This window comes from Pygoscelis adeliae, unplaced genomic scaffold (genome assembly GCF_000699105.1).
Source record: "Pygoscelis adeliae isolate BGI_AS28 unplaced genomic scaffold, ASM69910v1 Scaffold353, whole genome shotgun sequence".
Lineage (NCBI taxonomy): Eukaryota > Metazoa > Chordata > Aves > Sphenisciformes > Spheniscidae > Pygoscelis > Pygoscelis adeliae.
The window spans coordinates 1,487,476-1,509,548 of record NW_008824445.1 but is presented as its reverse complement, the minus strand read 5'-3'; the positions used below and the strand labels follow the sequence as shown (position 1 = coordinate 1,509,548).

Genomic DNA, 22,073 nt, shown 5'->3' with positions numbered 1-22,073 from the left:
GTGCACTCTCATATTTTGTTGTAGATGTGAAGTAAGCTTCACTTTTGGTGAAAGAGGGACAAAATTCACAAATTACTTTTCAATTATCAAACATAAGGGTATGCACTTCAGCAGCCAAAATGAAGGAGGTGATATGCACGCTAACTTATTACTTGGGGGACATCCGTATTTCTAACGAGCCTTTTGTTCACATACAGAAATGGGTATAATTACTATATATGTGACAGAAAAACACAGTGTAAAAGTTGAACCTCAGTAGTTAACCACAACCCACAAAAAACAGGGGAGAAGATCATCTTATGTACATCCAGAACTGATATTACACGTGCCCTTTTTATGGGTAGTACTTCACTTCAAACACAGGCATTTTTCAACAGCAACATCTGTAATACATTTTTCTCCTGGTAAATTGACCAATCATCTTTAAAGAAAATGTCAGCTTCTCTATATAGTATCTAAAAGAAATTCTGTATAATATTTTGCAGAGACCCAGAAGTACAGGTATCTGGGAGATAGAAAATGAGTGCACTGAGTAAAAAGAATTAATATTCCTTCAATTACCACGAGAACTACACCGGTGCCACAGCTCACGCATAATGAAAATAAGATGCATGGTTAATATATTATTTATATAATGAAAGTAAGTCTGCAATTAAACCATTTCATATCAGCTTCAGCAGATAAAAGAACATGATTCTTAAACAACAGAGAATCACCCCAGGGAAGGCAAACGCCAGATGTAAATTCAGAATAGCGACAGATCTACCTAGTGGCAGACAAAGCTCAGAAGTTAGCTGGCACATCTATGTACTTCACAGGGCAATGGGCCAGTATTTCTAGGGGAGCATAAACAGTGATTGCTGGCACTGCCAAAAATTGCAAATTAGTCTATTCAGTGTGAAGGTTCAACGGTCTAAAAACTTCGGCTATATTCTGGCTTGAAGCCCTGGTAGAAATGGCATTGACCCATGTTTGGCAGAGGAGCCCAATGTACCTTCAGTGTTGCTGCCTGAACTCAGCTGAGCTGCATTTCCCTCTTACCACTTCAAAAGTTGTCTCTGCTAACAGGAGTCTTTCTAGGTCCTGCTCTCTCTCAAACTCTGTTATGCTTGGCCCCTCTTATTGGCTTTGACGTTTATTTACCTCCTGTTTATTTAGCTCCTTCTGTGAGCTTTTACAGATGCTGAACATGTAATTTTGAAACTTAGGATGCTGAATAACTCTTTGTGTCTACCCTTTTAACATGGTTTTGTGTTATTTATTGCCCAAAAGCCGCTAGCTATTCTTATCTCTTATTTATTTTTTTATTTCAGGTCCATTAACTCAGTGTCAAATATTCCATAAACTTATAAATTCAAGTAGTGGCAGGATCAAACCATGATTTAAAAGTAATGTGCACAGATGATATAGTATCAAGGACAAAACGTTTCATAGCTTTCACTTTGACATTAACTGTTTCCATCCAAGTATTGTCTTCCGTGACTGGCAAGGCTTTCGCTATTTCCAGTCATGAAGCCTCAGCCTCTGTGCAAATGGTTAATGATGACTATAATTATGCACAAAATTCCCTACTGTAAGCCACAAAAGCTCACTTTCAGCAAGAATAAAAGAAGAAACCCAACAGCATTCACAGTTTAAAATGATTCTCATTGTGTAATGGTCAATTTATATCCCTCTAATTCAGCTTTGAAAAGATAAGATAGTCCACAGACCAGACACAATCGCTCATATCTAAGCTAACCGTATTTTAAAGCTTTCCCTCCCCAGATCAGTAACAACTTGAAAATAAGCAATGCTTTCTACTCTTGACCTATGACACAGTCTGTATCATCACAACCAGATAGTATCCACTAAACTTAGCAATGAAAATTTCTTTGACATTTTCTTAAAAATCTTTGGCGGCCCAGATTCTTCAAGACAGAGACAGACTTTCCCAAGCACCTGAATACAATACTAATCTCTCTGTATGACCTAAAGCATTTTCCCTAACTAACAATTGAGGTTACAGCAGAAAAATAGTTTACCAGATACTTAAGATGTCAAAGTAATCAGAGTATCAAAAAACCAGAAAACTTCTTACCAGAATATATGCTTTCCCATCCCTATTGTCAGACTGAATCTTCTAAGGCAGTATTCAAAGTGCCATGGGCAGACTATTCCTTCTTCCAAAAATAACAATATGAGGAATACCTTGAAACTGTAAGTGTTCTAACTTAATCACATTTCTTTGATCCAATATAACTCTCATCCTCTGACAGACTGTGTACAGTGGTTTAAAAACTGTATTTGATATGGTTCGGGGAGATAAGGAACAAAAGTAAATGGTTACTTTATCTTTGAAACCATGAGTGATGATGATTGGCATTCTGAGCTCATCTCTGCAAGAACAAAGTTTTTCAACAACTCTGCAGTGGGGTTAGAGTATTAGCCTGCAAACAAGTATCTTCCTGACCCATTTGCAAACTTTGATAGTTTATACATTACTTGACACCAATGAAAGTATAAAAGGGCTTTTATTAAATGAGATACAATTGTTGATTTAGAGAGAAAGCAGGGATATTACTTTCTTTTCTAAGATAAGGTAACTGCACAAACATTAGTGATTCCAGTACAAATATCACCTAGGGGTATGATAGCTAATATGGTAATGCAAGTTACCATCTTCACTTAAGAGATTCTGCGTGCTACGGAGACAGAATAACAGCAAGAAGGGGGTCAACAAGCAGCAGCAGAATAGGGGGGTTTCTGGTCTTCGGCACGGTGCGTTGCAGAGGAGGGAGCTCAGGCAGAAGGGGTTTATATAAATTAAGATTATAGCGTTCTAGACATATTTACAGCCTGTGACTCTGGTTCTGATACAAAAGAAAGTCCTTAGCCATTTGTACAGAGTCACTGATGTCACTGGGACTACTTCTGTGCTTAAAATTGCACTTCCCTTTAAGTGAGGAAATATATAGCATATTTTTATTTTTATTCCAAATAAACACTTGGAATGTAGGATGCTTGGAGATCACAGAAGAGGCTTCTTACAAGGATGTATGATGAAGCTAATTGGGCCTGGTATGAATAATGTATTTGAATTCCAAGCCAAATATAACCGGCATGTTGAGGGAAACAACAGAATGTATCAGAATTAATATCAGGAGAGCCATCAGTCTGAGTGTTCAACATGATCATATATCCTTGAAGTTTTGAAGAAATATATGGAAGTTAATGGGCTTTTTGCAGGGAATTTTACAAAATTTTGCAAATAATTTTACAAAATAGCTTTACATCTCAGCCTCCACTAGCCTGGAAGTACCCCATTTCCAAGAGATATTGCAAGAAGAGGGAATACTTCTGCAACAAAATAAATTCCAGAAGTTAAAAAGAATTTTTGTTGTAGAAACCATTGGAAACATTCATGACTACACCCGGTGGGGGGGGGGGGGGGGGAACAAACAAACCAGGAGCTGCAAGAATTCTTCTATTTAAAAAGCCTCCAAAACTAACTGAGAGAACTCACCTTCCTGAAACACAGCTTAATAGGATGCATTAATCACACACTCCACAAAGTAAATAAATATGATACATTTTCTGCTTTGCAAAATTATCAAATGGACTATTCTAGTAAGGTTTTTTTAATCTTGAGTTACATAAAGACACTAAGGGAATCTGTGTCTGAAAGTCATCTTCCACAACATATACGAATATGTAACAGCAAAGCCATAATACAGGAAAATATACTGAAATGAAAATTTCCAGCATTTAAATATGGGTAGTGTTCCCTCTCTCCCCACTCTTGCTTATCTTCACAGAAACTCCATTCTAACACTTCACTTAATTTTAGTCATTAATTATTTTCTGAACGAGCAATATCTTGGACCTAATAATGCTTTATATTAAGACTTACTGCTAGAAATTATACATAATGTATTATCTCAAACTTCAGGCTCACAGTTCTCTTTTGGTTAGCTACTGCTTGTCTAAAAGGAGTTCATATTTGAGTCAGTACTTGAAGGGAAATAGGACATATGCATAGCATCTCTTCCAGGGTTTGCTTACGGAACCTTCAAAACTAAAGTGCAACCAGTTGATGAGAACCGAGCCCCATTCAGATGGCAGGCTCTACAGCAGCACAGGCTAGACAAGCATTCAGCAAGGCTGACACCTAGTAAAAGTTTAGTGAACTGCAAAGTGAATGTGAGACAACAGCAGAGCTTCAAGAAAGGCAGTCTAACACCTAGAGGTTTAGGAGAATCTGGGAAAAACTGCTGAGAGTAAAAGCCAAGTTTCCAAACAGGCATAAGCATGTAATGGAAAATGAACCTAACTTTTGGAAGGGAAAGGTCTAAGGATTTGTTGTTTTCTTACCTGGGGATCTGAAAATAGCAGTCCTGTTTCCTTATGTTTTATTATTGCTGCATTCCCAAGAATGTTCCTTGCCAGCACTGGAGTATCTAAATCCATTGCCTAGGGCAATATAAAGAAAGGAAACAACAGTTTATTGGGATTCAGGGATTTTGAGAAGTTAATGATGACAATTTTGAAATGAAAAGAAGAAGCAACAAACCAAACTTCTTTCCCATCTCTCCAACTTTTTAGTTGAAAAACACTACGTCTAAGGTGATCTCCTATATGGAACTTCTCTGAAATATTTTGTTTATAATTTTTGTTAGTCTTGTAGCTTTGAACATATTATCCGAAGCAATCAATCCAGAAAGTCAATGGATAGCTGTTTCATCCTTTATTCTTTTCCACCTCAAAGTATGCAGTTTGCTTCCCATTGGAAGCTCCTGACATATGGCAGGCTTGAAGAGGATAAAATTAAGGTTCAGATCAAAGGCTGTCACTGTAACTCCTACCGTTATTGCGCAAAGATAAGAAGATTAGTTCAGAGCACAAAAAGCCAGTTCTCCCCAACAAAGTATTTGTTCTCTTGTTCCATTAAAACACACTTTTCACAGACTTTCTACAATGTGCAGAACTGGAGAGATGTGGGCAGTTCAACAACGGTGAAGGTGACCATGGAAATCACTTGGCTCCTTCTCCTCAGTTGACGCCTACTGGTCATATAGGACTCTGGAAGGAGTTTTTCTTCTGACAGCATCTGTTACTATAGCCTGTCTTAGATTTTGAGCGTTCAGGGAATGCAGGGAAGTATGCAGTGATGCAGCTTCTGACTGAACTTATACCAAGGCGGGGGGAGAAAAGGTTATGCTTTCAGAACACATTATGCTTTCAAAACGTATTATCTACAAAGCTAATTGGTATGGGACTCCTCAGAGACCAAGGAATACATCTGAAGAAGTAGGGTCTGATTCCACATAAATTATGGGCTGGCTGCTTGATGTATTTATTCATTTATTTGTATGTATATGTATGTGTGCATGTATGTATATACATAAAAAAAGGAAAGAAAGCGTGGGGTCTCAACATCGTAGCGTTTCAGGTTGCCTCCAGAATCAGGAGCAGAGATGCAGCACAGCATCCGTTCAAAGCTAGTAAATCATTTCCAAGAGACCTAACACCTGGCAACTTTTAAAAATACAGCTTCGATTTTGAAGCAACTAGCGTGCAAACCCTGGCCACTCAACTCTGTTATTCATGCATATTCTGATCTGAAACTTTAATTAATATTGATGAATTTGGAAGTCTTGAGATGCACTGACTGTAAACCCAGAAAAACTCATATTGTACAATTATCACAGTGTCAAACAAGAGAAAGAAATTCACTCCCTCAAATCTTCAATCTGTTTCATACTGATTCCCTGTCACTTCAGGGTGAATGCATTTTTAATTACTGTCATTACACTCCCGGATGGGGAGCAATTTTGCTTCAGTCTGCATAGCAAGAAAACAAAACTCCAAGGAGAAAACCATGCTTTTTTATAGTTCGGACAAAACTGAAGACAAAAATACCCTGGCTGATAACGTACAGAACCAATTATGTTTTGAACAGTGAGGGACTACTGTGACTTAGCAACATGTCTTAATAGCTTAAAATATCCAAGAGAAACACTCTTTAGAATTTTCTCTGGGCAAAGAAATTCTATAGTCCTTCTGGCATGAACATACGCTTTGCAGCAGTTAGCTCTAAAAACAGTAACAACCCTTAATGAAATAACCTGTTCTACACTTCGTATCAGAAACTACTGGATCAGCTGGAGGTAATTCAGACAAACAGATTAATGAAGTGAACACAAACCAGAATAAATAAATGAGAAATATAAAAACTACAGACCAGATTTCTGAATTTATCTATGTCTAAAGTTGTTGAGAGACAGCTTTTTTAAAAATAAAAATAAGTAATTTGTGTGAGAGGAAATACAGTTTTTGGTCATCCACAAATTATTTTGTCATTTGCTCTGACTTCACTGTTAAACAAATCTGTTTTCCAAAGGTAGATTTACAAAAACATACGATGACAGTATCTACTTATCAGTGCAGCAAAGTTCATAGAACTTCAAAGTTCACCCAGGAAACGAGAGGTACCGCTGCCCCACTCTGCCTGACAGGTTTTGAACCTGCAGGTCAAGGAAGTTGCTTTTGGCTCTTATTACCCAGCTAGAGACCTAACACGGGGTTCTCACAGAAGCACCAACATCTCAGAGACAGAATTTCTGATTCAGCTCTTTTTCAGCCCTTCCTATTGACAGGCTTAAATGTCCTTGGGTTCAGTCTGCTGGCTGTTGATCTCATTCAAACACATTCAATGACCAGGGAACGAAGGTATTTTACTCGAACTTCTGAACTGAAAATCAAGAGCTTGATAGTGGCAGTGAAGTGTCAGCGCGCACTGTCACCTGCCTAAGGCCCTCTCCTCACCTCTCTGTATTTCTCCTTTTAAAAAACAAAACTGTAAGAGTATTTCAGGTCTGGCTACTTTCCAAACAAGGGAGAAAGGGAGAAAGGGAGAAAGGGAGAAAGGGAGAAAGGGAGAAAGGGAGAAAGGGAGAAAGGGAGAAAGGGAGAAAGGGAGAAAGGGAGAAAGGGAGAAAGGGAGAAAGGGAGAAAGGGAGAAAGGGAGAAAGGGAGAAAGGGAGAAAGGGAGAAAGGGAGAAAGGGAGAAAGGGAGAAAGGGAGAAAGGGAGAAAGGGAGAAAGGGAGAAAGGGAGAAAGGGAGAAAGGGAGAAAGGGAGAAAGGGAGAAAGGGAGAAAGGGAGAAAGGGAGAAAGGGAGAAAGGGAGAAAGGGAGAAAGGGAGAAAGGGAGAAAGGGAGAAAGGGAGAAAGGGAGAAAGGGAGAAAGGGAGAAAGGGAGAAAGGGAGAAAGGGAGAAAGGGAGAAAGGGAGAAAGGGAGAAAGGAAGAAAGGGAGAAAGGGAGAAAGGGAGAAAGGGAGAAAGGGAGAAAGGGAGAAAGGGAGAAAGGGAGAAAGGGAGAAAGGGAGAAAGGGAGAAAGGGAGAAAGGGAGAAAGGGAGAAAGCAAGCAAGAAAGAAGAAAACACACAAAACACAGCACAACCACCTCAGGACTGACAGTTGGAAGTGCCACTATCCCCACAATAGTTACCTGCAAGACAAAGAGGAGTTTGGATTTGAGCACATCAGATGCAATGAATAGCGGACGCTGTGCTGTTGGGCTGCACATCGGCATTGATATCACTATCACATTGACAGTGATCATCAAATACGTGAGTGGCCTGTGACAGTTCTATGCTGGGCTGTACCTAACGGTGTGATTGCTGAGGCTGGCACAGGACTGCTGTACTGCAGTTTAGATTGAACTGTAGCGCACAGTTCAATCTACATAGCTGATGACTCACTGAAGTTCATCACTAAGTTCATATTTCATTTTCCAAAATTTCTGAACTCTAAAGGGAAAGATGTTTGTTCTGTCTCATCGAGTTGGAGGGCAGTAACTGCTACATAAGAAAACTTTCGGGTCCCAAAACACATAGGTACCAATGAATTATAGCTACTGAAAGACAGAACAGATGGCCAAATACATAAGATAAGGGGCTGGCTTTATACCAGCTAGCCTTAAACAAATGGATTGGGCTGTAAATAATTACTGCATGAAGTGGCTTAGAATTTAATTTAGATACTTAGTCTATTTTTGAGCAGTAAAAAGAATCATTTGCATTGTTGAAAATATGTATAATTTACTGACCTAGGTTCCACAAATAACAGCATAAAATAACATTTTAGTCCATTGGCCATCTGTTTTGTTACATTATTCTGACTGCAAATGTGTTTTAATGCTGTTTCAGAAGGATGCAGGGTGTAAATTTCAGCTTTGGAAGCATGTTACACAACAAGCATTTCTAACGAGCAGTATAAGGCTTATAGAGTAAATACAGGTTTTATTTACTATTTTGCCTTCTGGATTGTCCCTCATTTTCTTCCTCCTAGCCTATGCATCTTTTTGTGGGCCCCTCTTCAATTTTACTGCTCTACAACATCCCTTCATTTTCAGTTTTTTATTTTTATAGTTTGCTATGGCTTATATTCCAAACTACTAGGCCTGTACTTCACATGTTGCCCAAGACTGGATTTTGCCCTACAGCAGAACAGAATCTGGCCATCTTCCTTTTCTATGATGATTTTTTTTTAATTGGCTTTTTTTTGGTAAAAGCATAACAATCTAATGATTTTTACAACAGTTGGAATACTCTTGAGAGCACAGAAAAAGTACTCTGATGAAATGGTGCTGGAGTCAAAACCTTTTTCTTACCAACTATATAGAGAACATATAAAATTTTCCAGTAGTAGTGCCTTTTTCACCATCACATGCCCAGGAACATGCAGAACTCCTGAGTTTTCTGAGGAAGAGATGTATTTTAAACGCTTGCTGTAATGCTTGTTTTCTCTTCTTCAAATGCCAAACAAAAAAATAGATCAGTTAGGCAAAATCTCTGAGATATCAGTACTAGATGACAAAGTAATTAGTTATAGTTTCTAGTTCTTTCATACCTTAAGGCAGGTTGAAATTGCTGTGATTATATATTTATCTCATTTATCTATTATATATTTATCTCAAACTAAAATACTGTTTACAGATTCATGACCTTGGTAAATTTTGAACTTTCAAGAGAATGAAAGTTGCATTTCCAAATTCAAGCAAGATGTCATCTCCAGCCTAGGACCAAAAGATTTTTATACATAGTTTTCTGCCTTAGTAATTTAACAAGATCTTAACAGATGGCCCTTCCTACTGCTGGCCATCTCAAGCAGGGACTTGACTTTATTAGACGGACACTTCCTCTGAGAGAGAGATTTTTACAGTAGGATATTTTATAAGCATGTCATCAAATCCCACTGTCCAATTTGTCTAGTAAACAGACATACAATAGGAAAACCCTTATAACATTAGAAGAAGAATTCAAACAGGTCTGAGGTACTAAAAAGGGCAAGCTTCAAATAGTTTCTCAAAAGGCAACTAAAGACCTAATTCTGCTTGTAGAAAACCCTGACTCAGCTGGGACCGGAGCTGTTGTCTCTCAACACCCGTGCCACGTCTGTTGGACTTTCCTTCCTACAATGCAAGATTTCAGTTTGCACCTGTAATTGGTAACTCATTTGCTTGTAACCAATATGCACCTGAACTAGTATGCCCAGGCTTCTGAAAGCGTGCCAGCTCTTTTTATCCCTGTTACATGACTGCCATGATAAACTCCAAGTTATGAGTTATCAGTTCAGAGATTAGGCTGTCCTTCCTCCACTATTCAACAACAAGGCAATATAGGACTGAGGCTGGTGGAAAGAAGTGGGTGACATCTATGGTTATAGGTTTTCCAGGAGGAAATATTCCACTTCAGAATATTTGAAATTGCATTTTATCTTCAACACATGATTATACATGAACACAAACCAAACCTGACTATTAGGTTTGACATTATTCCACCAATGTAATAACAGAAGAAGGGAGAGCAGGATCTTTTTCTCTTCTTTTTATGAAAAAGTTATGACGTACAAGGAAATAGCTAACAGCCTACTATAATTTTATCTTCAACACATGATTATACATGAACACAAACCAAACCTGACTATTAGGTTTGACATTATTCCACCAATGTAATAACAGAAGAAGGGAGAGCAGGATCTTTTTCTCTTCTTTTTATGAAAAAGTTATGACGTACAAGGAAATAGCTAACAGCCTACTATAGGTCAGGTCTTGCACTTAGAAGAGAGAATTTAATTTTTCCACTGTGGTCAATTCTCAGTTTATTTTAGCATGTTTAGCTGTTAAACTCAGATTAAGACTTAAAAGCAGATTAAATGTTGATTAACTTTGTTTTTAGTAAAGGTAGTGTCTTCAGTAGAATTAAATGTATCAATCATAAGACTAGCCTAGGACATGATATGCACAGCTACATGTAAGAGAAAAAAGTAATACTAACTAATCTACTATATATGTATAAACACACATATATAAAAAAATAAATTCAGCATGAAAAATTGAAATGAATACTTCTTCATGATTCATCATACCATATAATTTTTTCTGATGTAAGAAGAACATCAAAATGGAGGAAGCTAACATTGCAAGTGTATATAAAGACATCCTGCATAGAATGCTCTTTTGCCAGGATAGTCTTGTAATTCTTAAAGAAAGAAGAGAAATATAACAGGAAATATCTACTATTCTGTTTGTGTAGTAATTTTCAGCGAGAAGAACAGTTGTTGGAGGTTTGTTTTTTTTTTTTTTTGACAGTTTTGGGTATGAATTGGGAATAAATTACTCAACATTAACTGTGTAGTGGAAACTTAAAGGAACAGCTTTCCACTAGAGGTGGTATTTGACTATTTAATAGCTCTGATAGGATAATTGAATAGTTCAGTCACACACAGTAGAGCTCAAATAAAAACTTTCCTTGTTGATTTAGTCTTATAGTTACCAGATTGAAAACTTGTCAGAATTGCAACTTCAAAAGAGAAGAGCGAAAATCAATAATTCCTGAAGCAGGCTCAACATTACCTCTGAAGTAACCTGGCATTATCTTTTTGCTTTGAATTACCACATATTTGTTAAGACACTGAACTTAGAAGATTGCTCCCTCTCCAGATAAAAGCTAAGGAAAGTGCCTTTTCACTGCTCAAATCTGATGGGAAAATTTGGGGGAAAACTATACCAATTGTCGCATCAGTCCTGAGTTTGCATAACAATTTGTACCGGGCCAAGCACACTCGCACTTCTGTTGCAGATGCTGTGTCTCTTAACAGTCTTTCTGGTTTGCTTTTTTCTCTCCCCTCCACCCAACTCACTGACACTCTCAGGAAATAAATCAGATACTGTTTTTTGGTCAACTGTTATGTGAGTAGTCCTGCAGGGAACATGTAACTGGTGAGGAGGAGGTGACAGTTACTTAACTTCTACTTCTCTGAGTCACTGACTTAGTTGTGGCTGTGTACTGTGTTGGTACACTCCATTTCATGTCAACTACCAAACATACAAAATTTGTCTAGCCCGCCACACTGATAAGTTTGGAACGTCTGTAGTAATTATTGTTTATAGATTACTGTTGCTGTGAAACAGCATCTGCTTCCACCTCTGAGCATTGGCATTTTAGAAAGGAAATACACATTTGCTATCTTACCATCACCTAACTTTCATAATTCTTACAATACTCACTTAGTTCTTACTTATGAAGGACTTTCAGGTGTGTGGAAGAAAAGCATGCTGGAAATGCAACATGTGATTCCTCATTAGAAACAGAAATAGGAGATTCATTAATACAAATCATGTAACAGTTTCTGTGATCTTCTGAGATCATCACGAACCACCATTCAGCAGTCACCAAAAAAAATGGAATAGTAAAAGGCGTCTGCCCAAAGAACTTCCACTTTAAGCACATTTATTTTTTTCCCAGAAAGCCTCTGATACTAAGCAGCGCCCTACTTTGACAGGTATGAAATAAACCTGGTTATTAATTTTCAATACTGATGGCAAAAAAATTAACTGAGCATGTCATTCATTCATTAATCACTTCAGAATTAAATAACCAAATATAGCTCTTAGATTGCTTTTTGAAAGGATAAAAAAGTAAATGAAAGTCTTTTCTAGCAACATTATAAGGAAGCGGATGTTGAATCAAGAATAGTGACAACCCCAGTAAATCAGAATGATTCTTACATCTCAGGTCGGTATTGTTAATTTAACAGGATTGATAAAATTACATTCTGTCCTTTAAAAAATAAATACATAAAGCATAAAAACCTGTCAGTTCAAGGGAAGAAAACCTTAATTACTAACACTTGCAAAAAGAAATATTTTAGTTTTGTCTTCACTAGCTTTGAAACACGGACATAAAATGTTGACACACATTTCCAGTGATAAAAGGTGATTTCAGATTCACTGTAACCTCACTGAAAAACCTTACCGCTAAGATGTGATTACCTCCAGAATTGCAGCAGACATCCCCTCTGAAATGGAGCTGTTCACCACAGCAAAGCACCTTTTCATAGCAGCATGAAGATCATCCTGTGGCATCTCCTGTAATAAATGTACTCCAGGTGCCCTAGAAATAAAACGCACACAAATAGGACACCTCCTAAGAACGTGCTCTAACAATTCTTCCTAAAACTTAGGGCAATGATGAAAGTTGGTCAGAGCAATTCAGGCATGGTTCTGATGTTAACAATCGCTTGCCCATGGGCAAGCCACTTTACCATGTTTTTGTTAGCTTTCTATCTGTAAATGCAGTTATAAACTCAATACAGTGTACACTCCTATCTGCCACTTCATTGTCTTGTTCTGAAGTTTTATAGTTGATCACTTAGCACCATGCTCTGTTAACCACCATCAGTCTCATAAATGAAGGAGCCGAGTTCAATGGATGGGGGTGCGATTTTCCCTTCAAGAATTTGTGTAATATAAGGAGGATGCATGCAGAAATTTATGAAAAACATACAGTTTAAATACTTAGGGAAATGGAGAGCCATCATCAGAATGGTCAACTGCAGGAGATGCTGACTTTTCAGATGCTGGCTTTTGGGGATGGAATGTGGTGCTGAAAGATCTCTTCTGCTTCCTCTTTCATTATAAGCACTCTTCTGTTCTGAAGGGTTATGATTCTACTGTCCTCATCTTCCTCAGATTAATGAAGGTCAATCAAATCAAGGGTAAAGGGTGGAAAAATAGGGTAATTAGGTGTTCAGTCTCAGATAAAGTGAATGAGATCTTTAAGACTGGTGATCGTTTTTGAAAAGCCAGCATCTCCTCTGCTTGATGAGCCTGCTCCTGCCTCTTTAACCTCAACATGAGATCACTAAGCCAGATGGAAACACAAGTGCATTTGACGTTAAGACCAGCTCCCTGTCAACTAGACTTTGTTAAACATTGCTTTTCTGATTGTGCAGTAACATCCAGCTTCTGTAGAGATAAGTAACTGTATCAACTGGAGTATAAATGCATGATTACAGGAGTCATGTTTCCCATGAATAACCTCATAGAAAACAAAAAACATTATCTCTTGCTCCAAAAATGGAACTGAAAAACACGTATTTTATGCAGATTTTATTATCAGATATTATCAATCAGACATAATATGGTGGTTCTGTTCAAGTCAGACAATTCTAGGTTCTGCAGACACACACAAAAAATCTTGTTTCTCTAACATTTATATCCTTCAATCAGGAAGCATATAAACTAGGGACAGAAAAAAGCTATACAGGGTTATCTTGTCCATCTACTAATTTACCCACCAAAGGAAGCATGCAAAATCCTGCAGAAGCCAGGATGAAAGAAAGAATGGAAAGACCCAAAAGAATAATAAATTTAAATCACACTAAATCAGATGTGATTTAACACAAAACATGAAGAGATCTACTGGTTACTCTAAAATTTAAAATGTGTAGAATACCTAGTCTGAGAATGTTATGTGCCAAATAATCAGTACACATTTGATAGTCATATAGAGTTGTGCATGTATGTTCATTTGTATATACAAAAGAGCATTTACACACGATTTAAAAAGCTAGTCAGCCAACTGCTTTCATTTGGAGCGGAAAAAAAGACTTAACATTAACTTCTTACCTTGTAACTTTTTCCTTAACTTCACTTGTAAAAAGTGGATCAACCTAGAAAGGAACATACACACAGGTACACGGCACTACTTTAGCACTATGGCGTATGTTTGAGATACCCAGAAAAGAAAAATAAATCTTAGCATATTTTTTACTAAAATATTTAAATGCATGAATGTGCTGAGTTTTAAAATCATACCACAGATCTGTAACTTGTAGTTACATTTGACTCTTCAGACAAGCGCTCTCGTGAGTGATAGACACTTAGAATATCCAGCTAGGGGGGTGAGTGCACAGTATAGCGTGAATTGACTACTCCACTCTAAACTTTTAAGTGACTACTCTAATGCAGATAGCTTTGGGCTACTGTCAGAAGGGGAGGTTCCATTTCTTCTCCCCTGACATCCCTCTGGCTGCAGATTCTAATTAGAGCTAGATCTATTTAACATGAATGACTGTTTTCAGATGACTCTGCTAAGGCTAACATGATTCAAATGACTGATTTGACAACTTACTGTCTAAGTGAGGAACAATGCACTGATGTGCCACGCAATTGTCTGTCCCCTTATGTATGGTGTAACCAATGTGAGGAAGGAAAGGAACTTTTCAGGCTGTAGTTACACAAGAAGCAATCCGCATGTAAACCGAGACGGTCAGATAGGTGTTACGCACTGACAGAAACATTTGTTTGAAAACTAGTGAACACAAAATTCTAAAATATAGTCTAACATGAAGGCATGCTAGAGTTATTAAACAGTTGTCTAAGCTGGGCAATTAACTCCAGCAGGTTTATTTACAAAGCTTAACTATGTCTGCTATTTTCATTTAACATCATTAAAAGAAATACACAGAACTTGGAAATCCTTAAGTAGACATGAAGAACAGAAATAGACTGGGTTTTTTTATTAAGACTTCTTCTATTTATTAGACTTCTTTTTTATTAAGGCTGACTGACTATATTAGATTATTTTATGATAGCTTGCACAGCATGTGCAGTTTTAAGTACTGGGAACAACATGGCTTTTTTAACGCATGTTAATATTTTGGGTTTGGGTTTTTTTTTCACATTATGAGATAGAGAACACTCAAAAAGCATTTTAGAAAACTCTTTTGGAAAAAAGTCAGTATTTATTTTATAACTACGATTGTGTACTCTGGACACAAGATTTATTTCATGAAAACAGGGCTTCATAAATTAAAAGATTCAGGCGAATCACTCTGGCACTAAGGAATGAATTCCTACTGAATGCAAGAAATAAAAGGCTTGCATAACTGCTTAAGGAACTATTTTTGGCAACAGCAGGGGGGAAAATCAAGTGCCTTTTCCTGAGGCACTACCTGATCCTGGCGGCAAAGTATGATACAGATCCATACACTAAACCAGTATGTCATGTCACAGGTTCCTTGGATATGTCATACTGAACTTCATAATTGCTATTTCTGTATAAATATCTTTTCAGCTTTTTCCCCAAAGTACTATTTTGATGCTGAGTTCCTCTCATGAGGAACTATCCTCTGTTTCCATTAAAATCAATGGAGTACTTGCAAGTGATTTAATGAGGAGTGGGATATGGTCTTTGGCTCTTCTACCTTTAGAAGGATGAGAAAAACTACAGCCTGTGACTCATAAAATTTGTAAGATATTAATTTCTATCCCATCTACTTCTGTGGAAGCCAAGAAATTGCCATCTGCTTCATAAACAGAACAATCCTTTAAGCTGTATTCTTCTATTGGTAGATATTCCAAGAAGCCTGGCCTGAATATGAGAATTCAGTTAAAATATTACTTTCAGGATGGGTGTACCGATGACTTAGAGAAGTGATCCCCCTGAGCTACATTTAGGAACTTGAGGGGGCACAGTTATCTAACCACAGGCTCAATATAACAGAAATTAGATACAACATAAGCTGTTCAGTAAGTTGGAAATGCACTTAGAAGATGTGAATGTTTCCAAAGCCAACTGACTATGGCAGGATGCCTAGCAACCTAGCCCGGTCTCAGAAAAAGCTACTGAAAAGAAAAGGATGTTACTTCCACCCAAAATGTCTCCATGATCCAGTTCTTCCATAGGTAGAGTGTTTGTTGCCACATTTTATTTTTTTCCCTATCAACGTAGCAGGCAAATATGATCGTCGGTTACCTATCATCTTTTGTTAAAAAATCATCCATCCAGAGGAAGAGCCTTCAGAGAGCTGCGCATTTCATCAGTTTAGCAGAGATCAGAGGAAGGCAGCTTGCGTTGCATGAATAGTTTCTATCAGAGCAGATGCGATGACACATGGAAAGGGGAGGGAGCACAGAGCAAGAAACCACACCTAACAGGACCAGATATGCCATTCGGGAAGTTCTACTCTGCTGACAGGCAAAGAAACGTCTGAGACACGTTTGACGGTGCAGAAAGTCACAGATCAAACGCTGCACAAAGGTGAAGGTGCCTGTTAAGCACAGGGCCTACCATGATCAAAATCGAGGAAATCTTCTATAAACACACTATATTAAATTGCTGTCATATAAAAATTAACTCAGACAGAAGCAATGGTCCAGAAACATCTTCATCATAGTGCTGGGACTACTGTGGCCCTGCAAGCATATTCAATACAGATAGGAAGAATTTGCTCAATTGCTCGGGTTTGTGAGGTTTTGGCAGCATCACTATGAAAGGATCAGCGTTATTCACCGCAGCAGGTGACCCCACATTACAATTTTTATCTGACCGACTGTTGAATACGCTCAGCAAGACTGAGCTTCCCCTACGACTGAAAACACAACTGTTGTCTGCAACACAATTTGCCTGCAGCAAATGCACCAGAAATACAAGATCCTTGCGAGCATAATAAACTCGGCCATCCTACATCATCTTTTCCATATACTAAATGCTTAAGGAAATTGTCTTCTGGCTTAACCTGCAGCTCTACTACTGCAATTTGGGGCAATTAACAACTTGTAAAAAATATAGTTTTAATTCAGCTGAAACAATTTGGCAACTAGGATCTAAATTAACAAAAGTAATAGGCCTAAAAAAAATACAGAACCTTTTTAAGAAATATTGGAACAGCTCATTTCAACATTTCTAACAAAAGTTTCATTTTCAGGGAGTTTTTCTTGAAGAACAAGCAAACAAAGGTTTAGAAGTTGTCAGCTTAATGGCAGCAGTAGCTCTTTTTAAAAAATATCTCAGTGAGTAGGACACTTATTCAGGATGTAGCTGGCAGAATTTCATATTCCTCAGCAGGGTAAAGAATTTGAAATTTTATCTTTGTCTCCTATCTGATTTTCCTAATTATTGTGCTCTAGGATATTCTGGAGCAGGTTATTAGACTTCCTCTAGTTGCTTAGTTTAGTTGGGCCAATAGCTGTTTCATTTTAGAACTAGTCCAGAAAACATACAGTAGGTAACAGTCATCCTTTATAAATAGATGGGCTACATGACTCGATAGGTCCCTCCATCTGCGGAGGCAGATATTCAACTAAAACTGTCTCAATAGGCATGGAAAGAAGTTGGACAGATGAAAAATAGCTGTCAATGAAAAACAGTATCACTACAAACACACAATATTCTGTAGTGTCTACAAGAACGGAGAAGAATTACACAGAGAGTACAAAGTGGGCTTCAGGAGGTTACCCAACAGCTGGACACAAGTTTTGTAGCCTTTTTTAAAGTTTCATATGCTTCTATTCTTGGGATACAGAGCTGCTGAAAATTAGCCATTGTTTCAAATTTCATTACAGAAATGAACAAAAGGAAAACTGGAAGAGGAGATAAATGCTAAAAATTTTACATTATACAGGACCCAATCCTGCAATATTACTTAGATTGCACCATTTGAGACAATCATGCACAGCAAACGTAAGGAAAAGATTATAATCTTATGGAAGCAAAGCAGAAACGAGCGTGTGGGCCTTTTGTTCTTTATAGTGTTAATTAATATAATCTTAATGTGCTTTTTTAAAATATTCACAATAAATATGACTTGCTTCACAGATAATGGCACTGATTTTCTTAAGATTTTGTGGTTTGAGAAGTAACATGAATAAGAAAAGTAGAGCTAAATACCAACAGAGCTGAAATTTATTTTCATCCTTTAGCGGTATTTTAGTACTATGAGAGAAATATGTTTTTAAATTATTTTAAACTCTTTCAGGAGCTGGTGCTTCATGAAAAGCAAATCATTGCTGAGAAACTCATGACAACATTTTGAGACGGCAACCCAGCTGTACGTTTTGTCTAAAGAGAGTTAGCAATCACAGAAGAGCTGCCATTTAACTGATTGACCCTGTTGTGAAGAGAGAGAATTAGAAGTTGTAACTTCCAAATTTGCTAAACAGGATCTTATGACTTAAGGGGAAAAAATGAAATCTCACATTAATATTGGCCAGCACTTTTACTAAAATACATGTAATTTGTTTGGAAGGAATGATACCAACTCTAAGCTTAATCTGAGATGTGGACATGTAAGAACAACTTAGTTTCTGATTTTATTTATTTTATTCAACCCCACCTTCTCTCTCAGATACCTGTATCCCAGGGCTTTAGTGCACTCAGATTCTAAATGTGAAACAGACTTCACCAATTTTATTTGTCAGCTCAAGCTCTGTCCTTGCTGTCTGGTGTCAGACAGAAACCTAACATCATTTTGCACCTGCTGACAACTGTTAATTGTGCATGAATTGAAACTACCAGAAATGGCATCAAAATCTAAATGGAATGGAACAAAGACGCAATCCTCCACGTGAACAAAAGATGGAAGAACAGGGATAATGAGCATCTGATATCACCCTCACAGTATTAAAAATCCTCATTAACAATACCTGCTAAAAAAATTCTTCTAGATGGCAACTGTTGCCTTTCAAAATATTTGATAGGTTCATTTATAAATTATTCATATTGAAACAGGCATTTCTAATATTTTATTTGCAAGAGTTCACATTTTTAGTACTTTCTGATTCTCTAAAAAATTTTATGCTATGCCACAGGTACAAGAACAGAAGCCAATATTAGAATCCAAATATTTTGATACTTTTTATCTTCTGAAGTTGTTTCTGTAGTCAAATGAAACACTAAATGTTTTGTTCTAGGAGACCATAATAGATTAATAGCATTATCAAGTCATGTGCTTGAGCTAGATATAAAATTATAGTAATCCAGCTGCAAATGCCCTTTATAAAGCTAGCCCAAGTTTTCTAAACAAAAAAAATCAGTATATGTAAAACAAATCTACAGCTGCTGTAAACCTTTTTAGTGCTCTTGATAACAGTTTGCATTAATAAAAACCCAACAGAATAGAGTTGGGCTATCTCAGTGCATACCCCTTAGAAAAACCCTCTTAGCTGCTTTCTCTCTTGCAATGCAAACGCAGAGCACATGCTGAGTGAGGAGGCCTTTTCGCCGGTAGCAGAACCCTGAACTTTGGAAGCCCGAGCACTGGAATCGCTTCCACTTCCACAGTTGAACAGCCTTTACAACTGCTAGGTTTGTACCTTCTTCTCTCTGTAACAGTTAGAAGTCCTGTGACTCAGGTTCAGTTTGGAAAGAATTATTGTGATATTCAGATGCGAGTAAACAGAAGTATTTAGGGATAAACAAACAAATAAAATAAAAATTACAACAACTTACTGCAGGCCCAATGATGCCCAGATGGACACTGGGATCCCTTCTGTGCCAATCTAAAACAGAAGAGGAACATCTTTTTTATTAATCCATATTATTAGTTTTTAATTTAATTCTTTCTCTGAAATCAATGTAAATAGCTGCATGAATAAAGAATTAGTCAAATATCATATTACTACTTAAAAGACTGTATGTGGACCAGATTTCATGCTAGCCCTCACAGTACTCCTCAGAATTCAAATGATTAGCATATCTGAAAGTTATTATTTAGCATATCTGCTTCATGCAATCTCTTATGATTCAAGGGTTATTTAACTAAGCTCAGATATTAATTTTGAATCATCTCAAGAGAACAACGCTCTATATAATGCAGTGACTCTGGCCACTAAGACAAAATGTTTTGAATTTTTTCCTATGTAAAGGAACATGTGGAAGCAACTGCAACCGTTACAATTAATACTCAGTTATATGCACAAGAGAAATCTGCTGCTTTTTCAATACCAGAATAGAACAAAACCAGTTACTTGACTTTAATAAACTGCATTTGTTACTAAGCGTCACAAGGTGGTTAAGGCTTATAAAAGAAAGCTGAATAGTGGAGGCTAAATTTCCAACTTGGAATACCTGAACCTTTTACAGACACAAACAGAACCTGGCAAAACATTCACCTGCATCACTAGGAGAAAACTTCAGCCTAGTTTATAGTGTTGAGCCATAACGATGGGTGGCAATATTTGCTTGTAACTTCAATGATATTAATTAGCACACATGCAAATCAGTTAATAGCCACAGGACAGTAAGATAAAAAAGTTATTTTGATGTAGGTGAAATCTTCTTTTGTCTTCCATTAATACTGTATGTAACAGCAAAATAATTTTCCCAGCAAGTAAAATCATCAAATATTGCTTTGATTTTAATGCTCTGTTATTCCCAGCAGGCTGGAAAAGACGCAGTACAGAAATCGTGTGTTGAACAGATCAATAGTTACACGAGCATTTCTTTTTTTAAATGTAAATATGTGATGAAGTTTTCTGCAGTGAATAAAACAGCTTATGCCAAACTTATAAAAATTAAAAAAAATGCATCTGAATCCAGGGACGAAACAAGGGTATTCAAGTAGCAGGTACCTACCTGAAAATACATCTACTAAATACAGAGGGTCTTTCACTCGTCGAAGTCCGCATATCAAAAGAAACATATGTAAACAGCCTGTATCTGTAGGAATGTCTGTAACAAATAATTTAAAAAGTCTGAATGCAGATAAAAAAGCCGAACACTCCAAATTGTTTCATGAATGAGCACATGAAGTGGTAAAAGCAGTAATAGGGTGGATTCTGAAAAATTCCCATTATTGTTCCCTATGTTTCTTGCTCTCGCATCAATCCTCAAATCAACTCAGTGAAGAACTTAATCACGCACATCATTTTATAGGGCACAGGAGTTTATTTCCAGAGGCAGAGAATGTGCAGGATTTGGAGAAGTGGCCGGTATTCTTGACCACCAGAACCCAGCTTTGGCTGACAAGGCAACTATACAAATCAGTGTGTTTCTCCATTTTACTACCCATAAGAAGAAAAAAAATTACATCCATATAATAACTCAACACCTGTTTCAAGGATATTGTGAGGTTTAGTTAATCAAAAGCTGTAGGGATTAGAGCTCTTGATCTGATACTTTTTGTTATTAAAGATCAGGTAAATGTCCCACAGTTATCTATGCCTAATATGCCAGCACTGCTACAGAATAATTAACTAGAAGTTAAAACTATTGCAAAACATTTATTTTAACCTTATTGCCAAGAAACACAAATGAAAAATAATTTGGGAAAAAATCTCAACATGGGAGGTTTTAACATTGGAAATCTCTCCTGCAAATCTCTCCCTCTCTTCGGGGAGACCTTATCGCAGCCTGTCAGTACTTAAAGGGGGCTTATAAAAAAGATGGTGGCAGACTTTTTAGCAGGGCCTGTTGCGACAGGACAAGGGGGAATGGCTTTAAACTAACGGGGGGTAGATTTAGACTAGATAGAAGGAAGAAATTTTTTCCGCTGAGGGTGGTGAAGCACTGGCCCAGGTTGCCCAGAGAGGTGGTGGATGCCCCATCTCTGGAAACATTCCAGGCCAGGTTGGACGGGGCTCTGAGAAACCTGATCTAGTTGAAGATGTCCCTGCCCACAGCAGGGGGGTTGGACTAGATGACCTTGAGAGGTCCCTTCTGACCCAAACTATTCTGTGATTCTATGAAATACAGAGCAACAACCCATAAAAAATAATTTTGTGGGCTATATTAGAAAAAGAAGATCTGATGTATGATACTGCAGTTGCCATTGGCTCTATGACAGCACAATTAATTCAGAACATACTTCTGGAGAAGGGTCACTATGTGATGAACTTTGGTAAAATGTGTTTATGATAAAACAACATAATTCACAAATTGCTGAATGAGCACACATAGCAACAACATAATTTAATAAACACTAGAGGGGTTGAAATGTTCATGTTTGATTTACCGTACTGA

The 22,073-nt window shown here is 37.4% G+C and overlaps 1 protein-coding gene across 1 annotated transcript in view; it reads right to left on the bottom strand.

Annotated features, from left to right (window-relative positions):
* The window catches only part of GLT1D1 (glycosyltransferase 1 domain containing 1), a 51,481-nt gene that overhangs the window by 4,632 nt on the left and 24,776 nt on the right, over window positions 1-22,073 (bottom strand). The window contains exons 7-11 of the mRNA XM_009320965.1: window positions 20,688-20,783; window positions 19,563-19,612; window positions 13,958-14,001; window positions 12,320-12,440; window positions 4,354-4,452 (exon numbers count right to left, since the gene is read on the bottom strand). Of these exons, the coding sequence (XP_009319240.1) occupies window positions 4,354-4,452; window positions 12,320-12,440; window positions 13,958-14,001; window positions 19,563-19,612; window positions 20,688-20,783 (410 nt within the window). The remainder of the gene's footprint in view (window positions 1-4,353; window positions 4,453-12,319; window positions 12,441-13,957; window positions 14,002-19,562; window positions 19,613-20,687; window positions 20,784-22,073) is intronic.